At 37.4% G+C, this 25,597-nt stretch overlaps 1 protein-coding gene across 1 annotated transcript; it reads right to left on the bottom strand.

Annotated features, from left to right (window-relative positions):
- Positions 1 to 5,838: 5,838 nt before the first annotated feature.
- On the bottom strand, positions 5,839 to 21,888 carry EREG (epiregulin). Its single transcript, XM_079715963.1, has 5 exons — positions 21,741 to 21,888; positions 9,988 to 10,074; positions 8,282 to 8,405; positions 7,511 to 7,660; positions 5,839 to 5,953 (listed from the first exon to the last, which is right to left on the bottom strand). The coding sequence occupies exons 1-5, from the start codon at positions 21,787 to 21,789 to the stop codon at positions 5,872 to 5,874; spliced, it is 492 nt and encodes a 163-aa protein (XP_079572089.1). The 5' UTR covers positions 21,790 to 21,888; the 3' UTR covers positions 5,839 to 5,871.
- Between the last annotated feature and the right edge of the window lie 3,709 nt (positions 21,889 to 25,597).

Genomic DNA, 25,597 nt, shown 5'->3' on the forward strand with positions numbered 1-25,597 from the left:
CTGGGCTAAGATCAAGGAGTCAGCACTGAGTAAATAGTAAGGTGTTGGCAAGGTGACATTCTTTTCTGGAGGCTCTCTGGGAGAATCCATTTCCTTGTCTTCTCAAGCTGCTATAGGCCACCTTCATTTCATGGTTTATGGCCCCTTTCCTTGTCTCAAATCAGTAACTATGGGTCAAGTCCTTCTCAGACTATAGCTTTGACCAAAGCTAGGACAGCTCCCTGCTTTTAAGGGCTCATGTGATTAGACTGAGTTCACCGGGCTAATCAGAATCATGTCACCAGATCAAAGTCTGTAATTTTAATCACACCTGCAATGTCCCTTTTGCCATGTAAGGCACCATATTCACAGGTTCCAGGGATTAGGACATGGACATCTTTGGGGCACGGGGGGCATTATTCTGTTTATCATACCAATTTATGGTATGGATCCCCCGATCAAGAACTTTAAATGATTGCCTGTTACCGATTAATGTGAAGTTTATCGTCTCAGTATGGCTTTGAAGAGCCTTCAAACTAAATTCTAAACTATTCCCAAATAGAGATCCTATACTACTTTCAGGGTGGTCTCCCTTACATACCTTTAACATGCTATGATTGTCCTGATTATTCATTTGAAATATCCTACAGTCCTTCCTTTGTTTATCAAAGTCAGATCAATCTTCCAAGTCAAGTTAAAGTCTCCCTTCCTCAATAAAAGCTTCCCCATTGACATCACCTTTCTCTAAATTGTTTGATCTGATACTATTTAGTATCTATGGTGGACTTCTGTTGTTTGCCTGTTCAGAATTCATTTATTCTTCCTCTAGTAATAGCTCTCTGATTTTCCTCTGTGGGAAAAATTTCTCCCATTAGATACAAACTTGGTGGCTTTTCAACTACAATGTACTGGTCACCTGGCCAAGAGGTGAGCCTGTGATCCCAGCTAAGTAATCAGACACTGTCTCCCTTGACCACATGCAGCCAAGAACTAAAAATAGTTGGAGTTCACACCTTCTAGAAGCAGTGCACTGCTAACTAAATCATTAGAACTTCTCTGATTCTTTGGCTTTTATTTTAATTCTATCGAACCCCCTATATCTTTCTCACAAATTTCTTCTTGGTTAAGCGAGAGTTGTTTTTGTTCCCTAAAAACCAAATAACTCTAACTACTAAAGCCTTGCATTATTCTTTATATGTCCCCATAACTTCAAATTCCTCTTCTAAGTTTCTTGAAAACCACAGTACATTTTATACTTCTTTTGAATACTCTATACCGCTTATACATTACTAGATACACACAAAAAAGATACAAAAAAAGATTTTCAATAAATATTGATTGACTGATTCATAAACTATTAATTTTTATCATTTTTTACCAGAATGTGAATTAATCCTGATAGCAAGTTGAGGGCAAGGAATATGACATGTATTTCCTTGCTATCTATCCTGCCATCCAGAGAAAAAGAGAGTAAATAGAAAATCATTGCTCCCTTCTGATAGATTGACTGGAAAAGTCACCATTCCACTGATATCTTAATGTATATTTTCTATATTTCCAATGAGTATAACCACGCCCTTACCCAAAGCTTTGTATCATCCTGTCACATGGCCTCCTTTTCGCATGTGTTGGATCCATTAACAATACCTGCATTATATTAGCTTCGGCTGTGCTTATTTCTTAATAGGCACATGGCACTAAAGGCTCATACAAAATTTTTGGAAGACTTTTCCCAAATATTTCTCTGAATTCAAATAAACTGAATGTCATAACTGTGTTTGGTTTTATATGATGGGTATTTACCATTAGCTGGTTATCAGACAGGATTTTTTTAAAAGATCCATATTTTATGTCTCCTCCTTAATGAATCCATGTTTGGATCCTAATGAACAGCACTTATGTTTTATAATGTCTTGTGACCATTTGGGGAGAAATATGTTCTAGAATTGACCAAATTCAGTGCCTACAGTTTCTTTTTTTTAAAAAATTGTGATAATCGAAGTCTGGTTTTCCAGAATTTTTTTCCTTCTGCATAATGCCTTCAAAATGGCCAATTCTGTCACTGTTGTAAAAAGTTTAGGGTAATCCTCTCTGAAATCACTTGAAAGTGAGCCATTCTGCACCTTCCAGAGGATGATACCAGATTTTTGGCCTGAGATACAAGAAGGATGGAGTTGAATTTAATTGAATGGAAACATTGTGGAAGGAAAGACTTTTTAGGGGACTGTCAGTTATTGAACATGTTATGTTTTAATGTCCAGTGTATATCCAAGTGGATGGGTAGTTTGATAGGTCATTGGATAATGAAGTTTGGAAATCAGGGTAAGTATCTAGCCTAGGAATAATCAGTATATAGATGGCTATTAAAGGCAGAAGACTATATGAAATAAAGAAGGGAGTGGATACACAGAGAAAAAGTTCTGAAATTGAGATCTGGGAGCACTCCAGCATTTACAAATCAGTGGTGGGGGATGGAAGATATTAAGGAAGATCCAGCATGAGACTGAAAACAGGTGGAAAACCAGAAGAGTGTGACATCCTGTAAGCCGAGTGAGAAGTGTCTCAAGGAGTTCTTTTCCTTAATTAACCCTCTGAGTTCTCAGACTTCAAATAGAGTCAGTCTGATGGTTCTGTGAGATCCCAAGAATTTCATTTTACAGGAATTTCTGTTTCTCCCCCACAAAATTCCAAACTAAATCTCAGACTAACTCCACATGATGGTTTGTTCTGCTGCCCTGACATGGCCAGGGCTGTGGTAGAATCGGGGATCAGAAGACCTTGTTTCTCATGCCAACTTCATCTTTTACTACCACTGTGACCCTGGACAAATTGGTTTACCTCCTTGGAAAATGGTCATAGCTATGCCTCCCTGCCCTATCCACAGGCTAATGAAGTGGTCCAAGGAGCTAATAAATGGGCAAAGTATTCTATAGGTTTTGAAGCATGTACTTCGGAAGCCATTACTGTGTTGGAGGTTCAGAGGAATGATGTTTCCTGCTCTGAAGGCTTGAGAAAGCCAAGCCTCTTGGTTGGCAGATGCTGAGGGAACCATGGGACATGCTTCTGGCTGATGTGTCCTTCCAAAAGTTACTTCTCAATAGGATATTTATTCTTTTTAGAAATGTTTTTTAAAATATTCTTTAAAAATATTCTTTAAAAAAAATACTAACCCCCAGAATTTTATAATTAATGTGATTCCTTATATTTCAAAGAGATTCTTCACTATGGTAGGCCATAAAATATGATAAATTTATATAATGCTTTCCCAAACTAAAACCATATGTCTTTATGTCTAAGCACATTATAGTCTTGTCACTGCTTTTAAGACCTTTAATGTAGTATGGAAAAAAAGAAAAACAAAACAAAAAGAAAGAAAGAGACTAAACTTATCAGTGACATTTTTAATGCAAGGTGTTTTATTTTTCAACTTTGTTTTTTTCCAGTTTCCAACAAAAATAAATAAAAATTAATAATATCTTGTAAAGTATCTATATTCTCCTTCAATATCTTAAGGTAAGCTATTATCAAAGCTGATATTGAATACAAACAAATTGATACAATTCAGTACTCTGATAAAATTCATTGTCAAATAAGTTACTTTAAACTGCATGCGATACAACTTTATGTTCCATGGCATCTTTAATATAAACTGTATATCAAAATGGCTCTTCAAAGTGCAATTACAGAGTGCAAAAAAAGCAGAGAGAAATTCACTATCTTACATTTAACCTCATCCAGTTTGAATAACAGGTATGTTTAGATAAAATTATTCTTCAGTCAAAACATTAAAATGTACTCCAGCAGCACTGCATATACCAGTTGTTACTCCTCCTTTTCCCATACGAATAAGAGTAGAAAAAAATCAGAAAGTATTGGGCAGCAAATTAAACACATTTTTTCCAAAAGTCTACTGACAGACTATTGCAGCAAAAATGGCAAAATGGATCAGACGTAAGTTTTTTAAAACTGCATTATTGAATTCAATAGAAATTAGAAGCTAGTATCATGTATTTGCTACATAAAAATTGATTTGATACCTCACGGCAGTTGAATTAATCTAATTCTCTTCTCAAGGACTCAAAAATAAAAATCTGTCCTACCAGTGCACCATTTCTCCCCTCTCATTGACTTTGGCAGAGAGATAAGAGCAAAAGAATGTCCAAAAGAATAGTAGCATTTGATTGTATTTTAAATATTTAATATATTACACAAATCTTAATTATGAGGTTATATCTTTAGTACCAATCTTAGAACTTTACCTCTTTGGTTATAGAGTATGTCTACTGGGTTACTTTGTGGCCTTGGTGGGAAGCCACAAACTATGGATTTATGAATTGGATTTGCATTTATTCTCAATACAGTGGGTATAGATAGTCCTTTCTAGAAATATATACAGTGAGAAATCTATAAAATAAGGAAAATAGACTAAATGTGAGCCAAAATGTTTCCATTGTTTGTAGGAAACATGAGTTGCTAGCAATCATTTTTTATGTTTGTTCAGCATCAACCTCATTAAAACTATTATTTTTTTACTAATTTTCTCCCATAAAAGCAATCTGTGTCATACGTTTTTTATTATTTAATATGCATTTATAAATAAATATGTAACTTTTACAGGGGTTAGTTTTTAAATAAAGATTAAAAAACACCCCAAACTATTATTTACAATTAGTTATGTAATATGAATTGAGATGCTTAAGATAAACCAATATGACTCCATTTTGTAACAAAATAAATGGATTGCAGCTGATTTCTTGGTTAGTCAATAGATTTTCTTTGAAGCAATCAAGGTCACTCAAAATATGCAGACCTCCTTTACATACAGTAGATATCAGTAAGTATGTGTAGGATTTAAAATGTATTTTTACACAGCACATTTGACTTCAGCTCTATTAGTGGGAAATAGAAATATCCTTTTAGATCTCTTTAGACTGTATATAGAATTATTGTCTTATATCACACTTTAAAATAATAATTAGTCCATCAAATTTTGGACTATGATTTAATCTTAGAATTCTTCAGCCAAGTCCCTACAGAAATAAATACTCTTGAAAAGAAGCACAGATCTTGGCTTCACATGTGGATTTCTGTAATTGCCTCATGAGCAGTTACCTAGCATAAATGTCATACTAAAAAAAAGAACATTGTGAAGCTATAAATTATCTACTATTTACATAAAAGATGGTATAAAATTAAGTTCTCAATTCATTTTCTTAAGGAGAATCTGTTAGATGGATGACTAATATACATAGCAGTTGTGGTTGGGAATAGGGAATCGTGCACCTTCTCTCCAGGCAAACAGTGAGTTATAGCCAAGGATGTGTGTGGAGGGAGCAGAGCCCTCCAGGGTTTAGTCTGTTTCAAATATGTAGTGTTTAGCACGTGATCTATATTTGCTTCTCCCCAATTCCCACAGCATTACTGTTTTGACACATGGCACAGTGGTGCCAACTCATACATCAGACTATGATATAGTCAAACCAACTATCATTGATTCGAGGAGTTGAAATATATACTTATTAAATTGATTCGACCATATATTTAGGCTTACAGAAACCTGTCACTTGCTGACACTTCCTGAACAATGAACTGGGCATTGCTCACTCCTATGCATTGTACAGAAGGCAAAAAAGCTTTCAATAAGGCACTTAGCCCAGGAAATGATTTCTTACAAAAATATCCGTTTTCTTTCTATAGTAAATATTTTGTGTACATTATATATTAGCAAACAGTCTGTCAAAAATAAAACAAAAATAAAAACTCTTCTTAGTATATTAAAATACATCATTGTTGACTTAACACATGACCCCACATAAATATTATTAATAAAATAGGAATATTAACATAACCAGGTATGCAGTGCATCCCTGCCCATAAGTTTAATGGCACCATTCAGACTTGTGGCAATGCTGGATCCCCTGAGGTCACTCTTTCATATTCCTTCTTTGGTTCTTTACTTTTTCGATTTCTGTACCTAGAAATATTCAGAAATTAAACCGTTAACACTGAAGTTAGCAGTAATAGGATCAAAGTATGTTAACAAAAGAAACAAATATATGGACGCTAAAGGTACATTAGCATAGTGTTTCCAAAATGTCAGAGGTGAATAGGTTTAGGCTGGATGCTAGAGAAGAAGGGGGGAGGAAGGGGTAGTTTCTCTGAACAAATAATTTTGGGAGGAAACGGTGAAATGCTGTTAAAGGACTTCTCAAAGGCTTTCGCATGATCATGAAAATTGTAAAATTCCAGGAGAGCATGTGACCACGTTTAATCCTGGTCTGTTTTATCCTTTTTTAAATTCTCTCTGTCTTTTCTTCCTTCTTTCCTTCCTTCCTTCTTTTTCTTTATTTTCTTTCTTCTTTCTTTCTTTCTTTCTTTCCTTCTTTCTTTCATTCTACTCATCACATTGATATAATGCTATCACCAATAATAATGAAAATAAATCGGGCACTTATTAAGTGACAGACAATGTTCTAAATGCTATATATCCATTATTTATTTTATCCTCACACTTACCATTATCATCCTCATTTTACAGATGAAGAAAATGAAGTACAAATGGGTTACATAACCTGGTCAAGTTCTCCCAGCTAGGATTCATAAATCTATCGCGATTCAGAATCTTCATTCACTCATTCATTAAAGCTATCTTCCTAATATTTTGAGTTCATTTTCTACCCATTTTGAAGATGAAGCATGTAGCCTTAAGGAAACTGCATAATGTTTTTGCTTAGTGGAAGAATATGATTAGAAAACGTTTGTTTAGCCTTGATTTAGCTACTTGTCAACTAGATGAGCCAGGACATGTCAATTTACTTCTCTGGATCTTACTTTCCCATCTTTATAAAAGAAAGGATTGCAGTCAAAGACCTTTCAGGTGCATTTCAGTTTTAATAATATTCAGTTATGTGATCATAACCAATTAAAAAGGCATTATAATTTGGTGAATACTTAGACTCAAGCATGGACCAAATAAATTTAATCTTATAAAAGTAACACTTTTGGAGCTTCAAAACTAGGAGTGCATTACTGTCAGCAAAAATAAAATAAAATTCACTCAAATCTACACTGAAAAATCTGCACCACTTCCAAAATAAGAAGGATTTTATGGAGGCATTTTAAAGGCAGCTATTATTAACTAAGTCATTCTATTCCTATACCCTGGTCCTAAGCCTAAAAACTGGCCAATCTGATATACTGTCAGTAGTTCGGTGCCCACTCTATATTTTCTCAGTTATCACCATATATCAGTACGGCACTGTACATGAAGATGGAGTGTTGAAGATGGAATTTTGGGGGACTGATATGAACCAATTTTTAAAAGTCAGCTCTTATAATTATCTGGACACTCGTTTCTACTAGTCCAGATGTTCCGCTGCTAAAACTTCTTTATAAATATCGTTAGTGCAGAGTCTATCTTATCCTACTAAATAATACTTTGCCATATTTTTACCCAGTTTGTAAGTGTGGATTGTATAAAAGTAATTTACAAAAGCAGAGTGTTAAAACAAAAACAAAAACACTGGCTTACCATCTGCAGAAATAGTATACAGAGCCAGCAACTGTGATGAGGAACAAGATAACAAGAATCACAGTCAAAGCCACATATTCTTTGCTCAGAGGCTTTTGGACGGTTAAAAAGAAGTGCTCACATCGGACACCAGTGTAACCCACTTCACACCTAAAGGACAATGCAAGAGAAAGATCAGTTATTTAAGAAAGAAATCATGGTTCTGAATTAGTTTTGTAAGAGCTAATCTTACAATGTAATGCAAGATACTGACAAGGTTTGCCAAAAGTTGTAAAGATGAATTCAAAGACTGACCTTAAAGCTGGCCCAACTTGGATAAAAGAGGTCCACACTGCTCTCAAGCTCAACTGCTGTATTAGAATGATAGTCTGGTTCAACTGCCAGGGTGGCTGACAGTGGTGGTTTGTAAGTTTGAAGTGCTTTTTGTCTAAGTCAGTGGAATCGATTCTTATAACAATGGCTGACATATAAGTCCAGATTAAAGGCTAAGCTACTACTGTGGTAAGTATGAGAGAAAGGCATGTGAAGCCCTGCCCATTCTGCAGCCCTGAAGCATCCATACAATTTGATAACTGCTGTGTGTTCTACTATTTGTTCCCTAACTTTAAAAAAACTCACTCAATAAAGTTTCTAATAGTACACATAAACTGCATGCTAATAGTACATATAAACGGCAGCCCATGGAAACAATAGAGTATTACAAAAATAAAAAAGAGAGAGAATGTGGGTTTTTAAAAAACTGTTTTTGTTTGCTTGTATTTGGCATATTACCTGCAGTGATTTTCACTCATGTCTACCAGGTAGATGCACTGTCCATGAAAACAGTAGCCGTTCATGTCAGAGCTACACTTTGATATTGACACTTGAGCCACACGTGGATTATCTTCTGTCCGAACTGTGAAAGAAATAGAAAGTGGAATATAGTCTGTTGATTTCTTTGAAGAATTAATCACCCTTTCATAATAGTAACCACTGAGCTACTGGAACAAAGCAGGTCATGCATTTTCAGGACAAAAAGTCACTCTAGTTGTCACGCTCCCTAGACCAATAAACAAACACTGGACCCCCAAAGGAAAATGGCCAATAGGCTAAACAAAACAAAATAAAACCTGGGGGTAAACTTCACAAACGACAATGTTTAAGGATAGAAAAGGTAAGCTGAAGACACACACACACAAATCATGATCCTTCACAGTTATTCACTTATCCAAACAAAGTGTGTATAATTTTTTCAAATCTCAAAATAATTCTGACATTCATTACTCCCAAAGCAATTGAAAACTGAATCCATTAATTAATTTAAGAGAGCTTAAATCTATAGTGGGTTTTAAGCCAGCAAGGCTTGTTTTGGTGTGCATTCCCAAACTTTCGGGTTTGGGAAATCAATCACAGTCTCTAACGATGAGACCTGGACATGAACTAGACAAACCTTGAGCTATAAATGCCTCGGTTACACAAATACAACAATGAAAATAGTAGCCTCTTTAGAATAGTGTTGCAACCTACACATAAAATTCACTTTAGAACGTTTTAATTACTAAAATGTGAAGGATCTTTATGAAATAACCAAACAAATCATCTTGATTGTAATACTCTTGTTCAAATAGCCAAAAATAGGGAGTGAAGCACACCAAACTTCTAGAGAGCACAAAGAGGAAGGACAGGAAAGGAGGTGAAGTTGTTGCAGGTAATGCTCTGGTTCCTCAGGAAAACTCTGGACTCAATAACTCAGAGTGAATATAAAGCAGATCTCTCTCTCTCTCTCTCTCTCTCTCTCTCTTTTGTGCCTAGGTGCTATTACTTTTATTTTATTTTTTTAATTTTATTTCTTTTATTTTTAATTTATTATTATTATTATTTTTACTGGAGTATAGTTGCTTTACAGTGTTGTGTTAGTTTCTGCTGTACAACGAAGTGTATCAGCTATAAAGCAGATCTCTCTTGAACCACATTCAGAGTACCCTGGGCCCCAAAGATAAGACCATGCACCACTTATCTTTGTAACACTATGCCTAAGCACAGTGTTTAGCATGTATTAAGTACTCCATAGATTTTTCTGAATGAATGCTGTAACTCAAAATAAAAGACATCATTTTCTCCTTTTACAAAAAAATAACAACAAAATATATTGACTGTCTACTGTGTACAAAGTTTACATTTTCCTGTTTTGCCTGGGATCCAACTCCTCACAATGGTTTCTCAGCGACGCTCTGAAACGACCAAAGGGAATCTGATTTTCTTTGTTCTCTATCTCTTTAAGATCAAATCTTTATATATATAACTAGGTGCTCAGTCCCTCTGCCTCCAGTTATTCCTTTATATAATTTTTCCAGATCCCTAGTTCACTGGGTTCTTTTGTTAATACAGCAGCTATTTCCCCCCCTTTTTTCCCACTATCACATACTTATAGTCTTTGAGTTACATTTCTGTTAAGAATGTGTAATTCTTTGATGCAACATTGACAAACCTGGGCTTACCTAAAGCTGTGCAGTTATCTTCGGACTCTCCTGGGATACATGAAGGAATCACAGTTGTACTGAGAACTGCTTGTAGAATATGGAAACCTATTTATGGAGAAAAATCAAATATATAACTAATGCTTCAAGGAAAGAAACCTTAACCAGATTTCCACATAATTATAGTATTTATAAAGTTCTTTTAATTATTTCAAGAATTTGATCCATCGACACCATAAACAAAATAATTCATGGAAACAGGCATATCATTGAAAATAAATGAACCCCCAGCTCTTCTGTCCAAGGGTAAAAGTCCTGGCATTACATTCAGAGTTACAGATTTGACCTTCTCTAAACATTTCACAGTAACCTTTTCAAATACCTGATTTTAAAGATTGATTTCTTAAGAAGTTTAGCCATTGGAAAATTGGAAAATTTCCACAGTTTTACTTCATGATGTGTTCAGAGCAATGCTCCAAGGTAGAAACCATCACAAAGAAGGCTTCAAATAAAACTCAGCTTCTATTTATGGTCACAACTAAACAGGACTCTCAACCTAAGATACATCAGTTGTTGATTTAAGTACCTAAGTTACTCTTTGCATTACACATTAAAATCCATTTTAATGAATAAAATGTAATCTAAGTAAAGTCAGAATATATCTTATCTAATATGGAAAGGAACACACATGCTAGAGGAACCACACTGTGCCAAAGAATCCAGTTTCTGTCAGCCCAGTAAGAGTTTAAACAAGGCATTTCATGGTGTTTCTCCACTGAAAAGATAAATGTTGGGAAACAGGCACCAGAAGGATTCAAGTAGTGTTCTGAATTGCGTAGAAAGAATGAAAGAATCCTTTTAATTGCACGGATGGTGACTGAAAAGAGTTTTACTCTTCTTAGGAGTCATGTAGTTGCTCTTCACTCTTCCAGGCTATATGAGTAACTGTTATATAAGAAACATTACTTGTGATGGTGATAGTAGTAGGTAGCAGTTAACATTTCTTGCCCACGTACTGTATGTGGGCATGGTTCTACCCTCCTTACCTATACTATCTAATTTAATCCACTCAGTGACTCTTTGAAGAAGATACTACTGTTCTCCCCATTAGACATATGAGAAAAGTGAGTTAAGTAACTTTCCCGAGAGTACATAACAATGTTGTTAATGGGCTGCATTACAGAATCTGGCAACAGGCAACTAGAGTATAATGGACATCACAGGGAACAAACTCAGATAAATGTAACTGAAGCAGAGTATTTAACCCCATAGGGAGGCAACAAAGTATGTGGAAAGGCAATCTGGGAGAAAACTTGAGCTATGTAATTTTGGACAAATTAATTAAATTCTCTGGATCTCCATTTTCCCTAGTTTATAGAGTTTGGGAGAGAATTAAATGAAATTATATTTTTCTGAAATATCTAACATACCAGAGACTCATTAATGTTCCATGCCACTCAACATCTAGCCTCTGGTTTTAGCAGTAGTATATGTGGGTAGTGCCCTCTACTGGTCTATAGCAATGTTATAAATCTCTCTGTACTTTGGTATTTTAAAGGATAATTAATCCATGTAATAAAGAATTTTATTTTATTTTTTCACAATCAGAGGAGGTATGTTAAGAAAATTGCATATGATTTGGGTAAAACTGAAATTAAAAGCTAAACTACACATAAGCATCAGAATTTGCAATTTCTTAATGTTTCAAACTTGACACATAACAATCCTGTGAAGTAGTTATTAGCCCCAAACAACCTCAGCGTTAAATTACGTCTGGTCCAAGACCAATTATCTAGTGACCATAGAAGATAAGAGTTAGGAGTCCATCTTTGGACATCAAGCCTCATAACCTTTCAGTGATTTGAAAAGTTTAGAAATATCTCCTCCCCACTCCATAGTTCTCCTACAATATAAATGATGCTTCAATTGCTCTTATTGGGGAAAAAAAAGCTTCTTTTTTAAATGACAAAAAAATGGCTAAAGTTTGGATTCCATTGTCAGTTGAACAGAGATGGAAAAGGATAACTTTGTCCACATAGCTTTCTAGGGTGAATTAGCTAGATTCTCATCCAAGCCAATTTTGTTCTATTTCTCAATATAATTTTGCCATACACTTTCACTATTGAAGAATTACTTCCCTTTAATTTATACAGTCTGCTCAACACAAAGTGGAGTCCTACATGTGTGTTTTTATATCCCTGACACCCCTATGCCTCCATGCTTCTTCAACTAATGGGAGGAGATATTACCGATTCTCCCACTGCAAAAGGGCCATTGTGCAAATGCACATTTCTCTCTTTGCAAAGGATTGTTTCTTCATCCTTTGCAGAAATCAGATACTAGCCTTTCCTGTTCAGAATTGCTTACAAATGCAACCTGCGACTATTATAGAATCCAGCTAATTGCTTTGAGGTGTTGTTTATTAGTCTTTTTTTTTTCTCAAAGATTTTTTGTATTGTTAGTTTTTCCACTGTTGGAAACTTTGTTCCAGTTAGTCAGGCCACAGTGAAATATTTGCCTTTGTGAATTAAAGAATATTCAGGGAAGGGCGTGCCTCCACAAAAACTGGGCTGTCCTAACCTGTGACACTCTCTTGGACATAGTCCATCACTCAGGATGGTTTCTGTGAGACTTGGTACATTAATCCAACATTTGGGTATTTTACAGATGGAATTGTAAATAATTTTAAATGCTATTCTCAAATGAAAATGTTTACACTACAGTTCCATCATAGATGCATGTAGCCAATAAACTATCAAAATTGGTTCTAAATCGTGTGTCCAGCTACAAAGCTCTATTGCCTAAAAGCAGTGGACCTCAAGTTTTTCTCAACCTCACCTCTGGCCCAGGGCTTTGCAAAATGGGGTAGAGGAGTAAGTGGGAATGATCAAAAGATTGAAAAAGTCCACCCATGGAGAATTTTGATATCCAGCACCCTGTCACCCTTATAAATCACTACTCATTAAAGTCATACAGGGAAGGAATAGATGCTAAAGTCCTATCCATATATTTCCTTAATCTTTCAGTTGTTCATGACTTAGTGTTATTTGAACATAATGATCTCTCTGTAATTCAAATGCAAATCTTATATTTGAGTTTTCAATCTTGACCATGGGTCCCTGCTAAGAAAATAATTCCCTGTGATATTAAAGATTTTAGATAGGGTCAGTGTGTCAGAAAACAGATCACCAGATCACCAGCAAGCTCTACATTGGTAAATAAGATATAGAGGAATTCTGTGCTAAATGATAATCTGTAAACTCAAAACTGGCCATTGGAACTTCTGCTTCAATAATGTTATGAAAACAAAACTCCCTTTGGAGGTCATTATTCCTGTCAAATTTCCAGATGGGTTTCAGTAATCTAAAGCTCACCTGTTCATCTCTCTACCTTCATGTTTCAGAGATTTGTTTCCGTGAAACCTCAAATGTGCCAGCAGGAAGTGACACCGGTGACTCACAGCATACATCTCACCTGTACTCCGTGGGTCAGGGCCGAGCCTACACCTTGCACAATACTGCGGACAGGGCGTGGGAGCGGTTGAGTACCATCACCCCAGTGGGGCGAGCACTAAGTAAGAAGTGCTTGCCTGATAGTCAGGAGGAATGCCAGATGTAGAAAGCATCCTTTTTATTGTATATGGTTTCTTTTGTCCTTGCTTCCTTATGGCCACACTGAGGGGCCATCTCGAAGGGGGCTGAGATTTGGTGACTGGCTGACCAAGCCTATTCCTCAATAATCAATTGCAATTCTCAGAGATAAAATGGCTTTCCTGAATAACAATCAAGCAAATAAAAATGACCCAAAATAAAATGAGATAGGTTACAGAATGAAAAGAATGCACCTTATTTTCCCAATTTCACCTTTTAGGCTATTTAGACTAGAACAGCAAATTCATAATGAATCACAGTATTTGCCCAACCCCAAAACAGGCAGCAAAATCTGCTTTGTTCACACTTTTGCTGTGGTCACATGCCTACCTATTTATGGACTGTTAGTTTTCTACCTTCTTCCAGGGCAGTCTGTAATTTTAGGATTTGTCTGTAACATAGTAGGCTTGTTAGGTCTTGAATACTTTCAAGGAGTGAATATGCCTTTACCACTTCCAGATGCCTTTTTGTCTCAAATCCACTATTGGATAAAGTCCTGCTCCACTTCGTTAAAATAACTGTAAACTAACACATCAGACACTAAAAATAACTATTGTCAGTACTTTCTAGTAACAGCCTATGTTTTCAGAGAATAGAATATATATATATATGTGTGTATATACATATATATCATAATATATATATATCTATATATCACAAATCTTGCTTCCTACCAGTAATCATTTTCTTCCTACAGTTTTTCAACATTAACCTTATCACTAAGCCTCATTAATGTAAAAGCCAACAACTATTTGAGATAAAAACAGGATAATAGGGTGAAACCAGAGGTTGATATAATAATGGGTTACAAATAAGTCTTTAAGTTTGAGTTTCAAATATAGCCATAAGATCTTCCTTGTCAAGTGTCAAGAAAAGATTTAATACGCCATGTTTTTCAGTTCAGAGACATTAAACTAAACTCTTCAATTTTGGTAGTAATTTCTAAATCATACTTCAAAGTGCTCATATATTTTACTGATCATACAATACTATACTTAATGCTCTCATAATGCCGGAGAAATCGTATCAACTATTGTATAAAGGATACAATTTGTACTAATCTGGGTGTTTTGGAATTTTGTGACTAAAAGCTCTAAATATGGAACTTGCCCCTCCTAAAACCAAAGATTCATCTCTATAGTATTATTTCAAATGATCTATTGAAACTGTATTTTTTTTTCTTTAAGATAATGTTACACAGGAGGGTCTTTTTAGAACCTTTTCTGTCTTCACTCCCTTCCATCATGCTTCTCACACTATCCCTATTGATCCAATTCAGAAATTTAAATTACTATTATATTATTGTCTCAAAAAAATCTTCTAAAGAAGCAACAGTTTGGATTATAAGTGTTTGTCATTTGCCTTTTTTCATTATGGTCATATTGTGTACTACAGCTTTGAAAACTTAACGACATTTTTAGAAGCATATTGTCTATCATATCATATCATTCATTCTTTATAGAAGCCTATTGCCAAAAATGAATTTGCAAAAGGATAGAGTTTTAATCAGTAAGCATCAAAAAAAGAGGAGAAAATGAGTACATAAAAGATAATTTTAAAAGCCTTAAAGTTAATTACACTTCATTCCGAGAATCTGTGTAATGCACCTAGCATAATGGAAGGTGCTAAGAAATTTTATTTTGTGAAAATATATTTTTTTGGTTAACAGTGGAGACTTCAACTTTCGTGAGAAGCACAAGTTCATCTGTAGTATGATGGTAGGATGGGAATAGCTTAATTACACTTGATAAATGGGAAAGAAGGAGAGCAGCTTAGCTCTCTTATACTTACTTTTAGTAACTACGTGTCTCTAAGAATATTTGTTCAATAAATATCTACTGAGATTTTTCTATATGCAAGATACTGAATGAGCTGCTGAAAGGAAAACTGATGCAAAGGACATAGCTCCTGTTCTAACTAGAGTTAATGAGGCTAGACTCCAGGTGGTGGCGAGAGAAAGAGAGAATTCATAGAAGACACCGAGTTTCTGGCCAGAAAATACCAAGGAAGGTGGTGCCATTAAAAGAGTCGATAACATAGATAGGACAGCAGGTTTGTGGTGGCATCTGCAGCTAGTAGACATGAAGGAGGACATAATGAGAGAAGGAATTTGAGGTTTTAGTTCATATATCATCTATTTATATTTATGAGGCACTTGGGAAAACACATCTTGAGTAAAACAATAAGAATGGAGTTGATGGAGTCTATTTGAAAATCATAGGAGGAAATATCACCTTTAAAGGCATAGGAGTCATTCAAATGTTCCATGGGAAATAGTACGCAATGGAAAATAATAGAACTTTGGGAAATAGGTGATAAGGAGTGGATAGAAATGGCCAAGGAATTTGAGGAAAAAAGGGAGTTCAGTCTTGCAGGAGCCAAGAGAGCAGAATTACAAAAGGAGGCATGGGGTGGTCAGCAATGCAATGATTGAAGAAAGTATGAGTGACTCCATCATAAATAAGATTCATCATTATTCAGAGAAAATAGTGTTAAAATCAGCAATAAAAATTGCTAAGTTGATTTTTTTAACACTAGAATTGGTTTTATATTTGCATCCAGCTTACCATTAATATGAATTTTATTTGTCTTGGTAACTCAAGCACTGATTATTCAAACTGTGAATTATGAGTGGCAATGTGTTATAGCAATGGAAAACACATTAGCTAATGCTTCTCACCCTGGAATAATTTTGTCAACCAGGGACACTGAGCAATGTCTGGAGACATTTTTGGTTGTCACAACTCAGGGTGGGTGGGGTGCTACTGTCATCTAGTGGGTAGAGTCCAGGATTGCTGCTAAACACCCTGCAATGCATAGGACAGTCCACAACAAAGAATTATCCAGTCTGTAATGTAAATAGACCCAAGGCTGAAAAACCCTGCAGTAGACCTGTGAGGTATGGAGTCCAGTTCTAGCTCTGATACTAAGTTTATCCCTCTGAAGCTAGGTTTCCTTATCTCTGAAAATATCACCTAGGCTTGGGGTGGAGTGGAGGTGGAGATGGAATTTAGATTAGGTTACTCTAAGGTTCCATTCATTTCTAAAACAATACTTTTCTTTTTCTTACGGACTATCCATCATTTAGTCATATCACTGCCTGACCTCTCTCTCTCTCTCTCTCTCTCTCTCTCTCACACACACACACACACACACACACGTACACACACACTGTGATATACTTAAATTTTGTTAGGCATACCATCAGTGAATACAGACTACATTAAGAGATAGAAATGGGAAAAATAGGGAAGAAAAGGTATTCAACTGTATTATTAAATAGAACTGAATTTTCAAGAACTATTGCTCAGCCATAATATTTTGCTTCTCAAGCACATTTTCAAAGAACAGCTGGTTGAGTCAAAACATAGTGCTGAGAACTCTAAATAAAGTACTATTCTAATCACCCGTCCAACAACATTTATTGAGTGATTAACGTAAGTCTGTTACAATGTGAATGATAAAAGATAAGTACAGCACCAGTTAGGAGAGACAGGGCCAGATACACACTTACAGGGTGACGTGAAAAGGGTAGGACCGAAGGATTCAGAGGGATGCAAAGGGGTTGGGGGAAGATTGCACATTTATTTTCCAGTGGTGAGGGGAAGATGAAAGGGGCTATCAGAGAAGGCTTGATACTTTTCTTCAGTCTTAAAGGATGAGGGGAACTTTCACCAACAGTGAAGAGTGAGTTGGGAGCATCCACAGTAGACGATACAGCATATTCATAAATGGAGACTTATACTCTGGGTAACTCACTTCTTTTTAAGTCTGTTTTTTCATTTGTAAACTGGGAATAGTAACACTTTTCCTGGCTAAAAGGGAGTTATTATAAAGATCAAATGAGGCATTTTTCTAAAAAAGCACTTTCTGCTACTGATAACAGCTCTAATTTCAAAAGTGTTTTTTATTATTTTAATATGATATTTATAATGTCTGTATATAATAACCTGACGACATAGTTATTATGATCTCCATTTTACAGATGACAAAACTGAGGCTCAAAGAGGAATAAATCCTTCCAAAAGTATGAAATAAAAGAACTGGGGTGTGAAACCTATATTCTATATACTATGTCTCTTGCTTCAAAACTATACAGTATGACTAACACACCACTGTAAAGCAATTATACTCCAATAAAAACGTTTAAAAAATATACAGTTTGACACACATACGTGTGTGTGTAATAAACATATACATATATGTGTGTGTGTGTATATATATATATATACACACATATATATTTATACATATATATGAGGAAGAGAGGCTTTTCCCCTTATCCTGAGGACTTTCAAGAGGATTTGTATTTAACTCACTTTCATGCCTCAAGTTTAAAATTCAGGATTTTTGACCTAAGTAATTAAGGGTTAACATATTTTTCTGGACAATTATCAAGTTGTCTTGTGTGTTATAAATAGTATTCTAGTTAATTAAATCATTACTTTAAACTAGAATGTCACTGAACCTTTATTTGCCCTATAACTAGACATGCACTCTTACATAAACTGCATTGCCAGAGGACACTGGGTCTGTCGCATTACTTCATTTTTCCAAAGGTTCCAGAATTGCCATACCAAGGCAATGGTTTTCAGGGTGCTCCTCCCTGAGGACCTTTCCTATTACAGCTCTAGGGAGTCTTCCCATTGTCTTCTGAAGGAATGTTCTCAACAGTAGTTACAGCCATATGAATTAGACAATTTGCATAGGCCTATATTCAGAGGAAGACTGACAGATGAGGAAGCCACACCTTAATTTACAGTCTTTTTAAAAAGGATTCCTTACTTGACATTTGCATCTCCTGGGTGATTATTAACCAGGAAATGGGAGATTCTTGGGCAAAAATGAACAGAAGACATTCAAATTCAATTTTTCCAAAGTGATTATGTGAATATTGTACTTTTTTTTAATCAAAGAAGTATGTCTATTTCCTCACTGTTAATAGAAGTGTGCTGTAGATTCCAACTTGATCCCTTATCAATATTACATTCAATTCACAATATTGTGAATGATTCAGGGAACAAAAAGGATGTGGGTTTCCTTCTCCTTGATTGCTTTACTTACTATACATCTAGGAAAGTATAAAAATAGAAACAAAGGCCTCAGTCAACTGATGTCAATGATGGCTTCATAATAAAAGTCATTTCCTGGGTATTAAAAATGCTGAATATAGGTTAAGTAAAAATTTAACATATTTCAGCCGAGCTTAAGGAAATAATTGTATCTTTTCTGTGCTTGATTTTGAGTGATACCATAAAGTACATTTTTGCACAAATACCAATCCCCATAACAGATTCTAAACCCTGGGGCAGTCCGCAGACTACTCTGGAACTTCTCTATTAGAACCTGTTACTTTTATTATGCTCTGATAACTCTGAGAACCGCTGGCTCTTTACACATTGCTCCAGAATGACCTAGACATTTGCCATCTCTAAATCCTTGTAAGGTACCTGACTTCACTGAGCCTCAGTTTCTTCATTTGTCAAACTGGTCTAATCATACCTACCTCCTATAGTGTTTTAAGGAGCAAAGGAGATGATAACGTGGAGAACACCTAACACACGACATGGTCGGCTCACAGGAGGCATTTGGTAACTGTTAGCTCCCTTCCCAGCTCCTGGATTTGGGCCTCAGTGCTGAACCACACACCTTAATTGCCCAAGTTGTTCATGTGGCAAGATGATGCGGAAGGCAGCTAGAATACCTGGACCAAAACCCAGACCGGAGAGGCCTGTCATCCTGTTTCTACCTATGATGTGTCATCTCAGGTTGTGCCAGCACCAGGCAGCTCATAAACTCTCAGGGTCAAAAGAAAAGATCTGAGGTGAGCCATTGCCTCATTGAGATCCGCGCTTCTCAGGTTTCAAGAAAGAATGTTTATTCTGCTCAATTCTCTGTCATTGTGCAATGAAGTGGACATCAATTGTCTTGGATCTGTCATTCAGGAACACTCTCAAAAGCCTGTTTGGGTATCAATGAACATGTCTGACTTTTAGATCAAGAGCCCCTAAACATTAATTGCAGAACTCAAGAGAAAAATTTCTCCTCTTCATCCTGCAACAACCAAAGATTAGAAATGATAATTTAACTCTAAAATTATATATTATTTAGAATGTATTATCTAGTTTGAGGTATCTCAACCCTTTTACGTAACGTTGAGTAAGCTAAAAGTGCCAGCAAACCTGGGTGTGAACTTTTTCAGTGTAGCTTTGCTTTTCTATGGGACACCGGGTAATAGTTTCCCCATATATAAAGCAAGAACATCAATATCAAATATTTATAAAATGTAAAGGTAACCAAATGATTGTGGGGTGTGTGTAGCAATTTAAATCTGCATGTGTTGGAGACAGAGGATGGAAATGAAAGTGTCTGTATTTTTTCCACAGATATAAATACATGTGAATTCCACAAAAAAAGCGATAATAAAATGTTTGCTGAAATCTAAAATAACTTTCCTTCTTTTGAAGGCTAGACATTTGGGAAAAGTATTTCTAGGTAATCTTTTGTTTGGGGGGGGGGGAAATGTCCATTTCAGAAGTAACAGTAACATGCCTTTTTTCCATGTGCTTTGGAATAAGACTATTGAACTTGCATACCTGAATAGAGCACAGAGATATGATATAGAACTTCAAACAGGAACTTTCCTAGTGGCAGGGAAATATCTAAACAAACTGGGAAAACAGAAACTGACCTAGCTCATTTGGAAATGGACTTGGCAGCTGATGAAATAGGTGAACTATAATTAAGTAATGCAATAAAGGAGTTAAGCACTTTTATGGCGACAAAAACACACACAACACATATGCTAGGTAGGTAGTAACCAGGTTATTCAGAGGCTCTTGCTGTCTCAAATTAGCATATTCAATGAGTGGCCCAGAATAGATACTTGCATTGTTCAGAGCAACCTTACAGGTGGAAAAAAAAAGTGCTAAGCTATTCTGATCTCTAGGTTAATTTCTAACTTTAGGAAGACTGTCACCTTTGTAAATTCATTCTTTTCACGGAGACTTCAAAACAAAGACATTATTTACTGAGAACCTTCTAGCACGTCGTTCTTAGTACAGTTTTGGTAGAAACCACAGATCCAGTTTCCTCCTATGTCCTTGAAGTTAGACAAGTAAGTTACAACTATGCATAGTATGCATTTCATTAGGTTTCCCAACCCGTAAGATAAGGCGTGTCGAAATAATAATTGAACTGTCACATCCTGCACAGGTAGAGTGAGTTAGGGGAATTCGCCTCATTGCAACTCCAGGAAAAAAAGCGAGATTGGCAACCTTTATTTCCTTATTAAAATTTTCATAAACAGCTCCAAATTCCTCTTGAAATTTAGGAATTCGCAATATATATTTTTAAACCAGGAAAGTTAAAGATTTTTTTCCCCTGTCCACAAGAACTAAATTATCTCAAATAAGAAGGCAAGCATTAAAGTACGCTCAGCCATTACAGAATACAAGGGTGCAAGTAGCAGCGAGCGAAAAGAGCCCGACCAGCCCGCGGGGGGAAACCGGAAGCAGCAGGTGTTGGCGTCCAAGGGCCTCCAGGAGAGCCCGAACCTGCGCGTGTCCCTCCCGCTCCGGATACGCAAACAGCCTTTTCATTCTCTGGAGCTTCAGCGAAGCTGGCACCGCCGCACGCCAGCGCCCCCAGACGCTTAACCCGGCTCGATTTAGAAAACTGAAGGCAAGACAGGCGGAACAGCGTTTCTTTCCAAAAGGTCTTTCCTAGGCGCGGGTCTTGTCCCTACTCCCGCCTCCTGTCCCCGCCCCCAGCCCGGTTTTCCCCTGTCTTTTGGATTTCTAGAACTGTCACATTTTCAAAAGGAAACAACAAACCCGAAGTCTTTTCAACTTTTTATTTCGCCTAATATGGAGCTATATTACTTCATGCAGAACACACAGACCAAGTTCATCTATCCGTGCAAGGTATTTTAACACCAGCCCCTTCCCCTACCCCACCCTCTTCCATCGCCGGCTGGAGGGAAAGACGGGCCCGCCTAACGAGAGACGTCGTTCGAAACGGAGTACACCTGAGTCTGGTGGAAAGCGCGGTACTTGTCAAAGGACAGCTGCCCCGGGGCCGCTCAGTCTCGTCTTCCGCGACGGGAAGGGGCGGGGGACTCACCCAGGCAGAGCAGCGGCGCGGGGACCCAGCGGGCACGGCGCGGCTCCATCCTCCTCCCCGCGTCAGCGTGTGCGGGGCGCGGGCGTGGCCTGGGCGGCGGGGGCGGCGGGGCTGCTGCTGCGGCGGCGGCGGCGGGAGCGGTGGGAGCGGTGGGAGCTGCGGGGGCCACGCGTCGGCAGCTTCTCCCTCCGACACCCGGCCTGTAGGGCAAGTGAGCTCCACAGTCCCGCGCCGAGACCTTTATAAGTACGGGGCGGGGCCTGGGGACTGAGGACTAACTGCGTGTCCGGAGTTTCATAATCGCCCCCGGGAGAGGAGTGGCCGGAGGACTGTCCGGATGTCATCCTCCCTCTCTGAGCACCTGCGAGTGGCTGAGGAATGAAACAATGCTCTTCGGGTGAGCCGGGGACTACTCCCCACACTTTTGTAGCTCCCTTTCGGGCTCCTGCGGGCGGAGGTAGGGAGCGTGGACCAGAAGGGTTGGTTTGCGCTGTGGGACCACCTGCTGGATAGTGGGCGGTTTTAGTTGCTCTGGGTGACAGGCGTAACTTGAGTCAGCCAGGCTTCCAGCCAGGGCTGGAGTTCCCAGTACGTGCATTTGGAGAGCTGTGTGTGTGTGAGTGACTTACAGACGTTCTTGAAACTTGTCAGTGGCTCAAGGACTTTCTTTGTGTTCACACCCACCACTGCTCAGAGTTGCTTTTTGTGTCTACACCTTCTTTCGAAGCCCCTCGGCTTCCTACGTGGTACAGGCATTTATGGCTTTAAAATCTAGTGATTATGAAAAAATAATCATAATTATTTCTTCCCCTAAATGATGTTTTCCCCCATCCATCAGCTTGCTGCTTTTGATTTAACTTCCCCGAACTTTGCCTTAATCCTGTCACTCCGCTGTACAGAATCTTTCAGTAACTTCCCGTTGCCTTTTGGACAAGGCCAGACACAAATGTAAAGCCAACAGTCTTTTCAACCTCAGCTCCCACTAGTTCACCGGACAAATTTTCGCACCCCAGCCAGGCTGGGAAACTCACTCTGCCTTTGCTTATTCGCACTTTCCTCCCTGTGCTGGTGGAGTCACAGTTTAGGGAAATGGCTGCCTTTTACTGGAGCTGGTCAAATCCTACTCAGTTTCCTGGTTCTCCTCAAGGGCCTGGATTTCTTGACTCTACAGGGATCTCCCTCCATTCTGATCTCTTACAGCTTGTATTGTTTATCTTTCCCCTAGACTCAGAATTCTAGATCTGGTACTTCATACCTGATGAAACTACTTTGATTTGTTTAACTTTTCTTGTTTGTCAGTCATATGTTCAGATCTGTATGAATACATAAATTGCCTTACTTGTTATTGTATTTCCCCTGTAGGGCCTGAAAACAGTGTGTCAATATAGCAGTACTGACAGCATAGTTGAATAGAAAATGGAATCTAATGGATGTTGGTTAACTCCTTACCTTTCTACTTTTTGTTTTCTTCTTATTATTCCTTTCCTTTTCCTCCCTCCCTCTCTCTCTCTTCTTCCTTCCTTTCTTCTTTCTTTCTTTTTCTTTCTCTCTTTTTTTTTTTTTTTTTTTTGCAGTACGTGTGCCTCTCACTGCTGTGGCCTCTCCCGTTGCGGAGCACAGGCTCCGGACGCGCAGGCTCAGCGGCCATGGCTCACGGGCCCAGCCGCTCCGCGGCATGCGGTATCCTCCCGGACTGGGGCACGAACCCATGTCCCCTGCATCAGCAGGCAGACTCCCAACCACTGCACCACCAGGGAAGGCCCCTGCTGTTCTTTTTTTTTTTTCTGTTTTTTTCTTTTTTTTCTCTCTCTTTCTTTCTTTCCCTCTTTCTTTCTTTCTTTTTCTTTCCTTCTTTCTCCCTCCCTCCCTTTCTTTCCTTCTTTCTTCCTTCCTTCCTTCCTTCCTTTCTTTCTCCCTCTTTCTCCTTCACCAGAACTCTCATGTTGGAAACAAACACTTTATCTTTCCCTCAGTGGTTAAGATCATGGGTTCTGGATTTAGATTGTCTGCATGTGAATCCTTGAACAAGTTATTTAACCTCTCTCCGTTTCCTCATATGTAAAATAGGGATAATAATAGTATCTAACTCATCGGAAGATAATGAAGATGCCTTCTGCAATGCCTAGTACAGAGTTGGCACTCATTAAAAATACCTGTTATGATATGTAAACACATGTTAGGATGATGGTACTTAATGGTTTGGCAGTATTCATGAGCTAAATGAATGAATGCATGGTAAGGTAGAGGTAGGATTATGGGTTCCTAAGTCTAACTTCTGAATCCAAAGGGAAAACAAGCAGTAAGTAACTTGTCACTTAATTGCTCTTTTGTAAAAGAACAAATGGAACCAAGAAAGATGATCCTGGCTATGGGTTAGTTTTATGGAATGTTGACAGGGATCACAAATTTGGTAAATTAGAATTAGGAAAAGGGACTGCTGGCTCATAATGGTTTTTGTTTTACAAATTGGATCTGGAAAACAAATAACTCAAGTGTCTGAAAAAGCAGAATTCAGTGGAAAGAATGAGGGGTCAACTGGGAGCATTTCCTTATTTTGCACAATGGCCTGTCATTTACCTACAAAGAGTGACAGGAAGAAGAATGTCTTAGTCCTAATTAATGTCTTATTTCAACAAATACAGTGTTGTGGTTTGTGCTCAAAAGAAGGATGGGGTGGGAACACATTGGGGAAAATGGGGTCATGCAGCAACAGTCAACTCTTTGGTATTGATATGTGAAGAGGAATTTTTTGGTGCTTTGTAGCTAATGCCTGTAAGCATGAGATATCATCATCGTGAAAAAAATCCTTGTGCTTATCCCAAAATTTTCCACAGCAAGGAATTCCTCTACGGGTTAAGTTCACATGGTGTGAAGAAATCTTTTCTCTATGGGTTCTATGTTTACTCAGTTTTCTAGCCATTAGTTTTCGAGAATGACTCCATCATGAGACATCAGGGAAGATTTGCCCCTGCCTCTGCGAAATAGCCATCTTCTTCTTCTTTTTTTTTTTTTTAAATAATTAGAAACAATTTTCATTAATCTTTCATTTAAACGTATCATAGTATGAAGTACAATCATAATTCCTCTTAAAGGCACAAAATATATTTGAAGATAGGACAGTTTGGGAAGAAAATAATCAAGTCATAGAGAATTTTCCAACTAGGAAGTGACTTAAAGACATCAACTAGATCAGCAATTCCCAATCTGAGAGGTTTGGGGATTTTCTTTGTCAAATGGTTAGTAAATATAAATAATATTTATAGTCTAAACATCTATCTAATACATTGAGTATTGTTATTATTAAAATGTATTCATTTTAAATTGATAATGAATTCAAGGTGGCTTGGTGGCACCTGTAGTTTAATTGATACATAACAAACATGTAACCTCTGTCAGGTGGGGAGATGTGGCAAAATAATCTTTTTACATTAAAAGAGGTCTTCTTAGGGGAATTAGGAAACCCTGGGCTGGCAGCATCCACATACAGGCCTAAATGGGTATCAGCAATAAACCTATTAGAGACCATAGCCAAATCCAGCCCTGGGCCAGACCTAAAAAACTAGCATCTAGCTTCAGACAAGAATGGATAAAACCTCACAATTATTCTTCCATCTCTTGCTTTTTTCCTCAAGTCAGTGCTCCTTGGGACTGCAACGGGCACTTGTTTATTATGAAATTACTGCTTTTCAAACTCACAACAGATAATACCTACTTTGGTGAATTAGCTTTTATATAACACAAAATGTTTAAAGTCTTTTATTAGCTAATCCTTAGCAAGAACTGCTACAATGGAGTGGTGCTGGATTACTTTTTTTTTTTTTTACAATGAAGGTGTTGAAAAATATAGGAAAGTGTTC

Source organism: Hyperoodon ampullatus, assembly GCF_949752795.1.
Source record: "Hyperoodon ampullatus genome assembly, chromosome: 1".
NCBI classification, from domain to species: domain Eukaryota; kingdom Metazoa; phylum Chordata; class Mammalia; order Artiodactyla; family Ziphiidae; genus Hyperoodon; species Hyperoodon ampullatus.

Bases quoted from the DNA above. Each gene is read 5' to 3' on its own strand.
- EREG (XM_079715963.1), bottom strand. From the start codon at position 21,789: ATGGAGCCGCGCCGTGCCCGCTGGGTCCCCGCGCCGCTGCTCTGCCTG. The intron at 7,661-8,281 runs GTAATATGCCAA...ATTGTCCTTTAG, and splicing joins ATGAGTGAAAATCACTGCAG to GTGTGAAGTGGGTTACACTG. The intron at 5,954-7,510 runs GTAAGCCAGTGT...GAATATTTCTAG, and splicing joins GTATACTATTTCTGCAGATG to GTACAGAAATCGAAAAAGTA.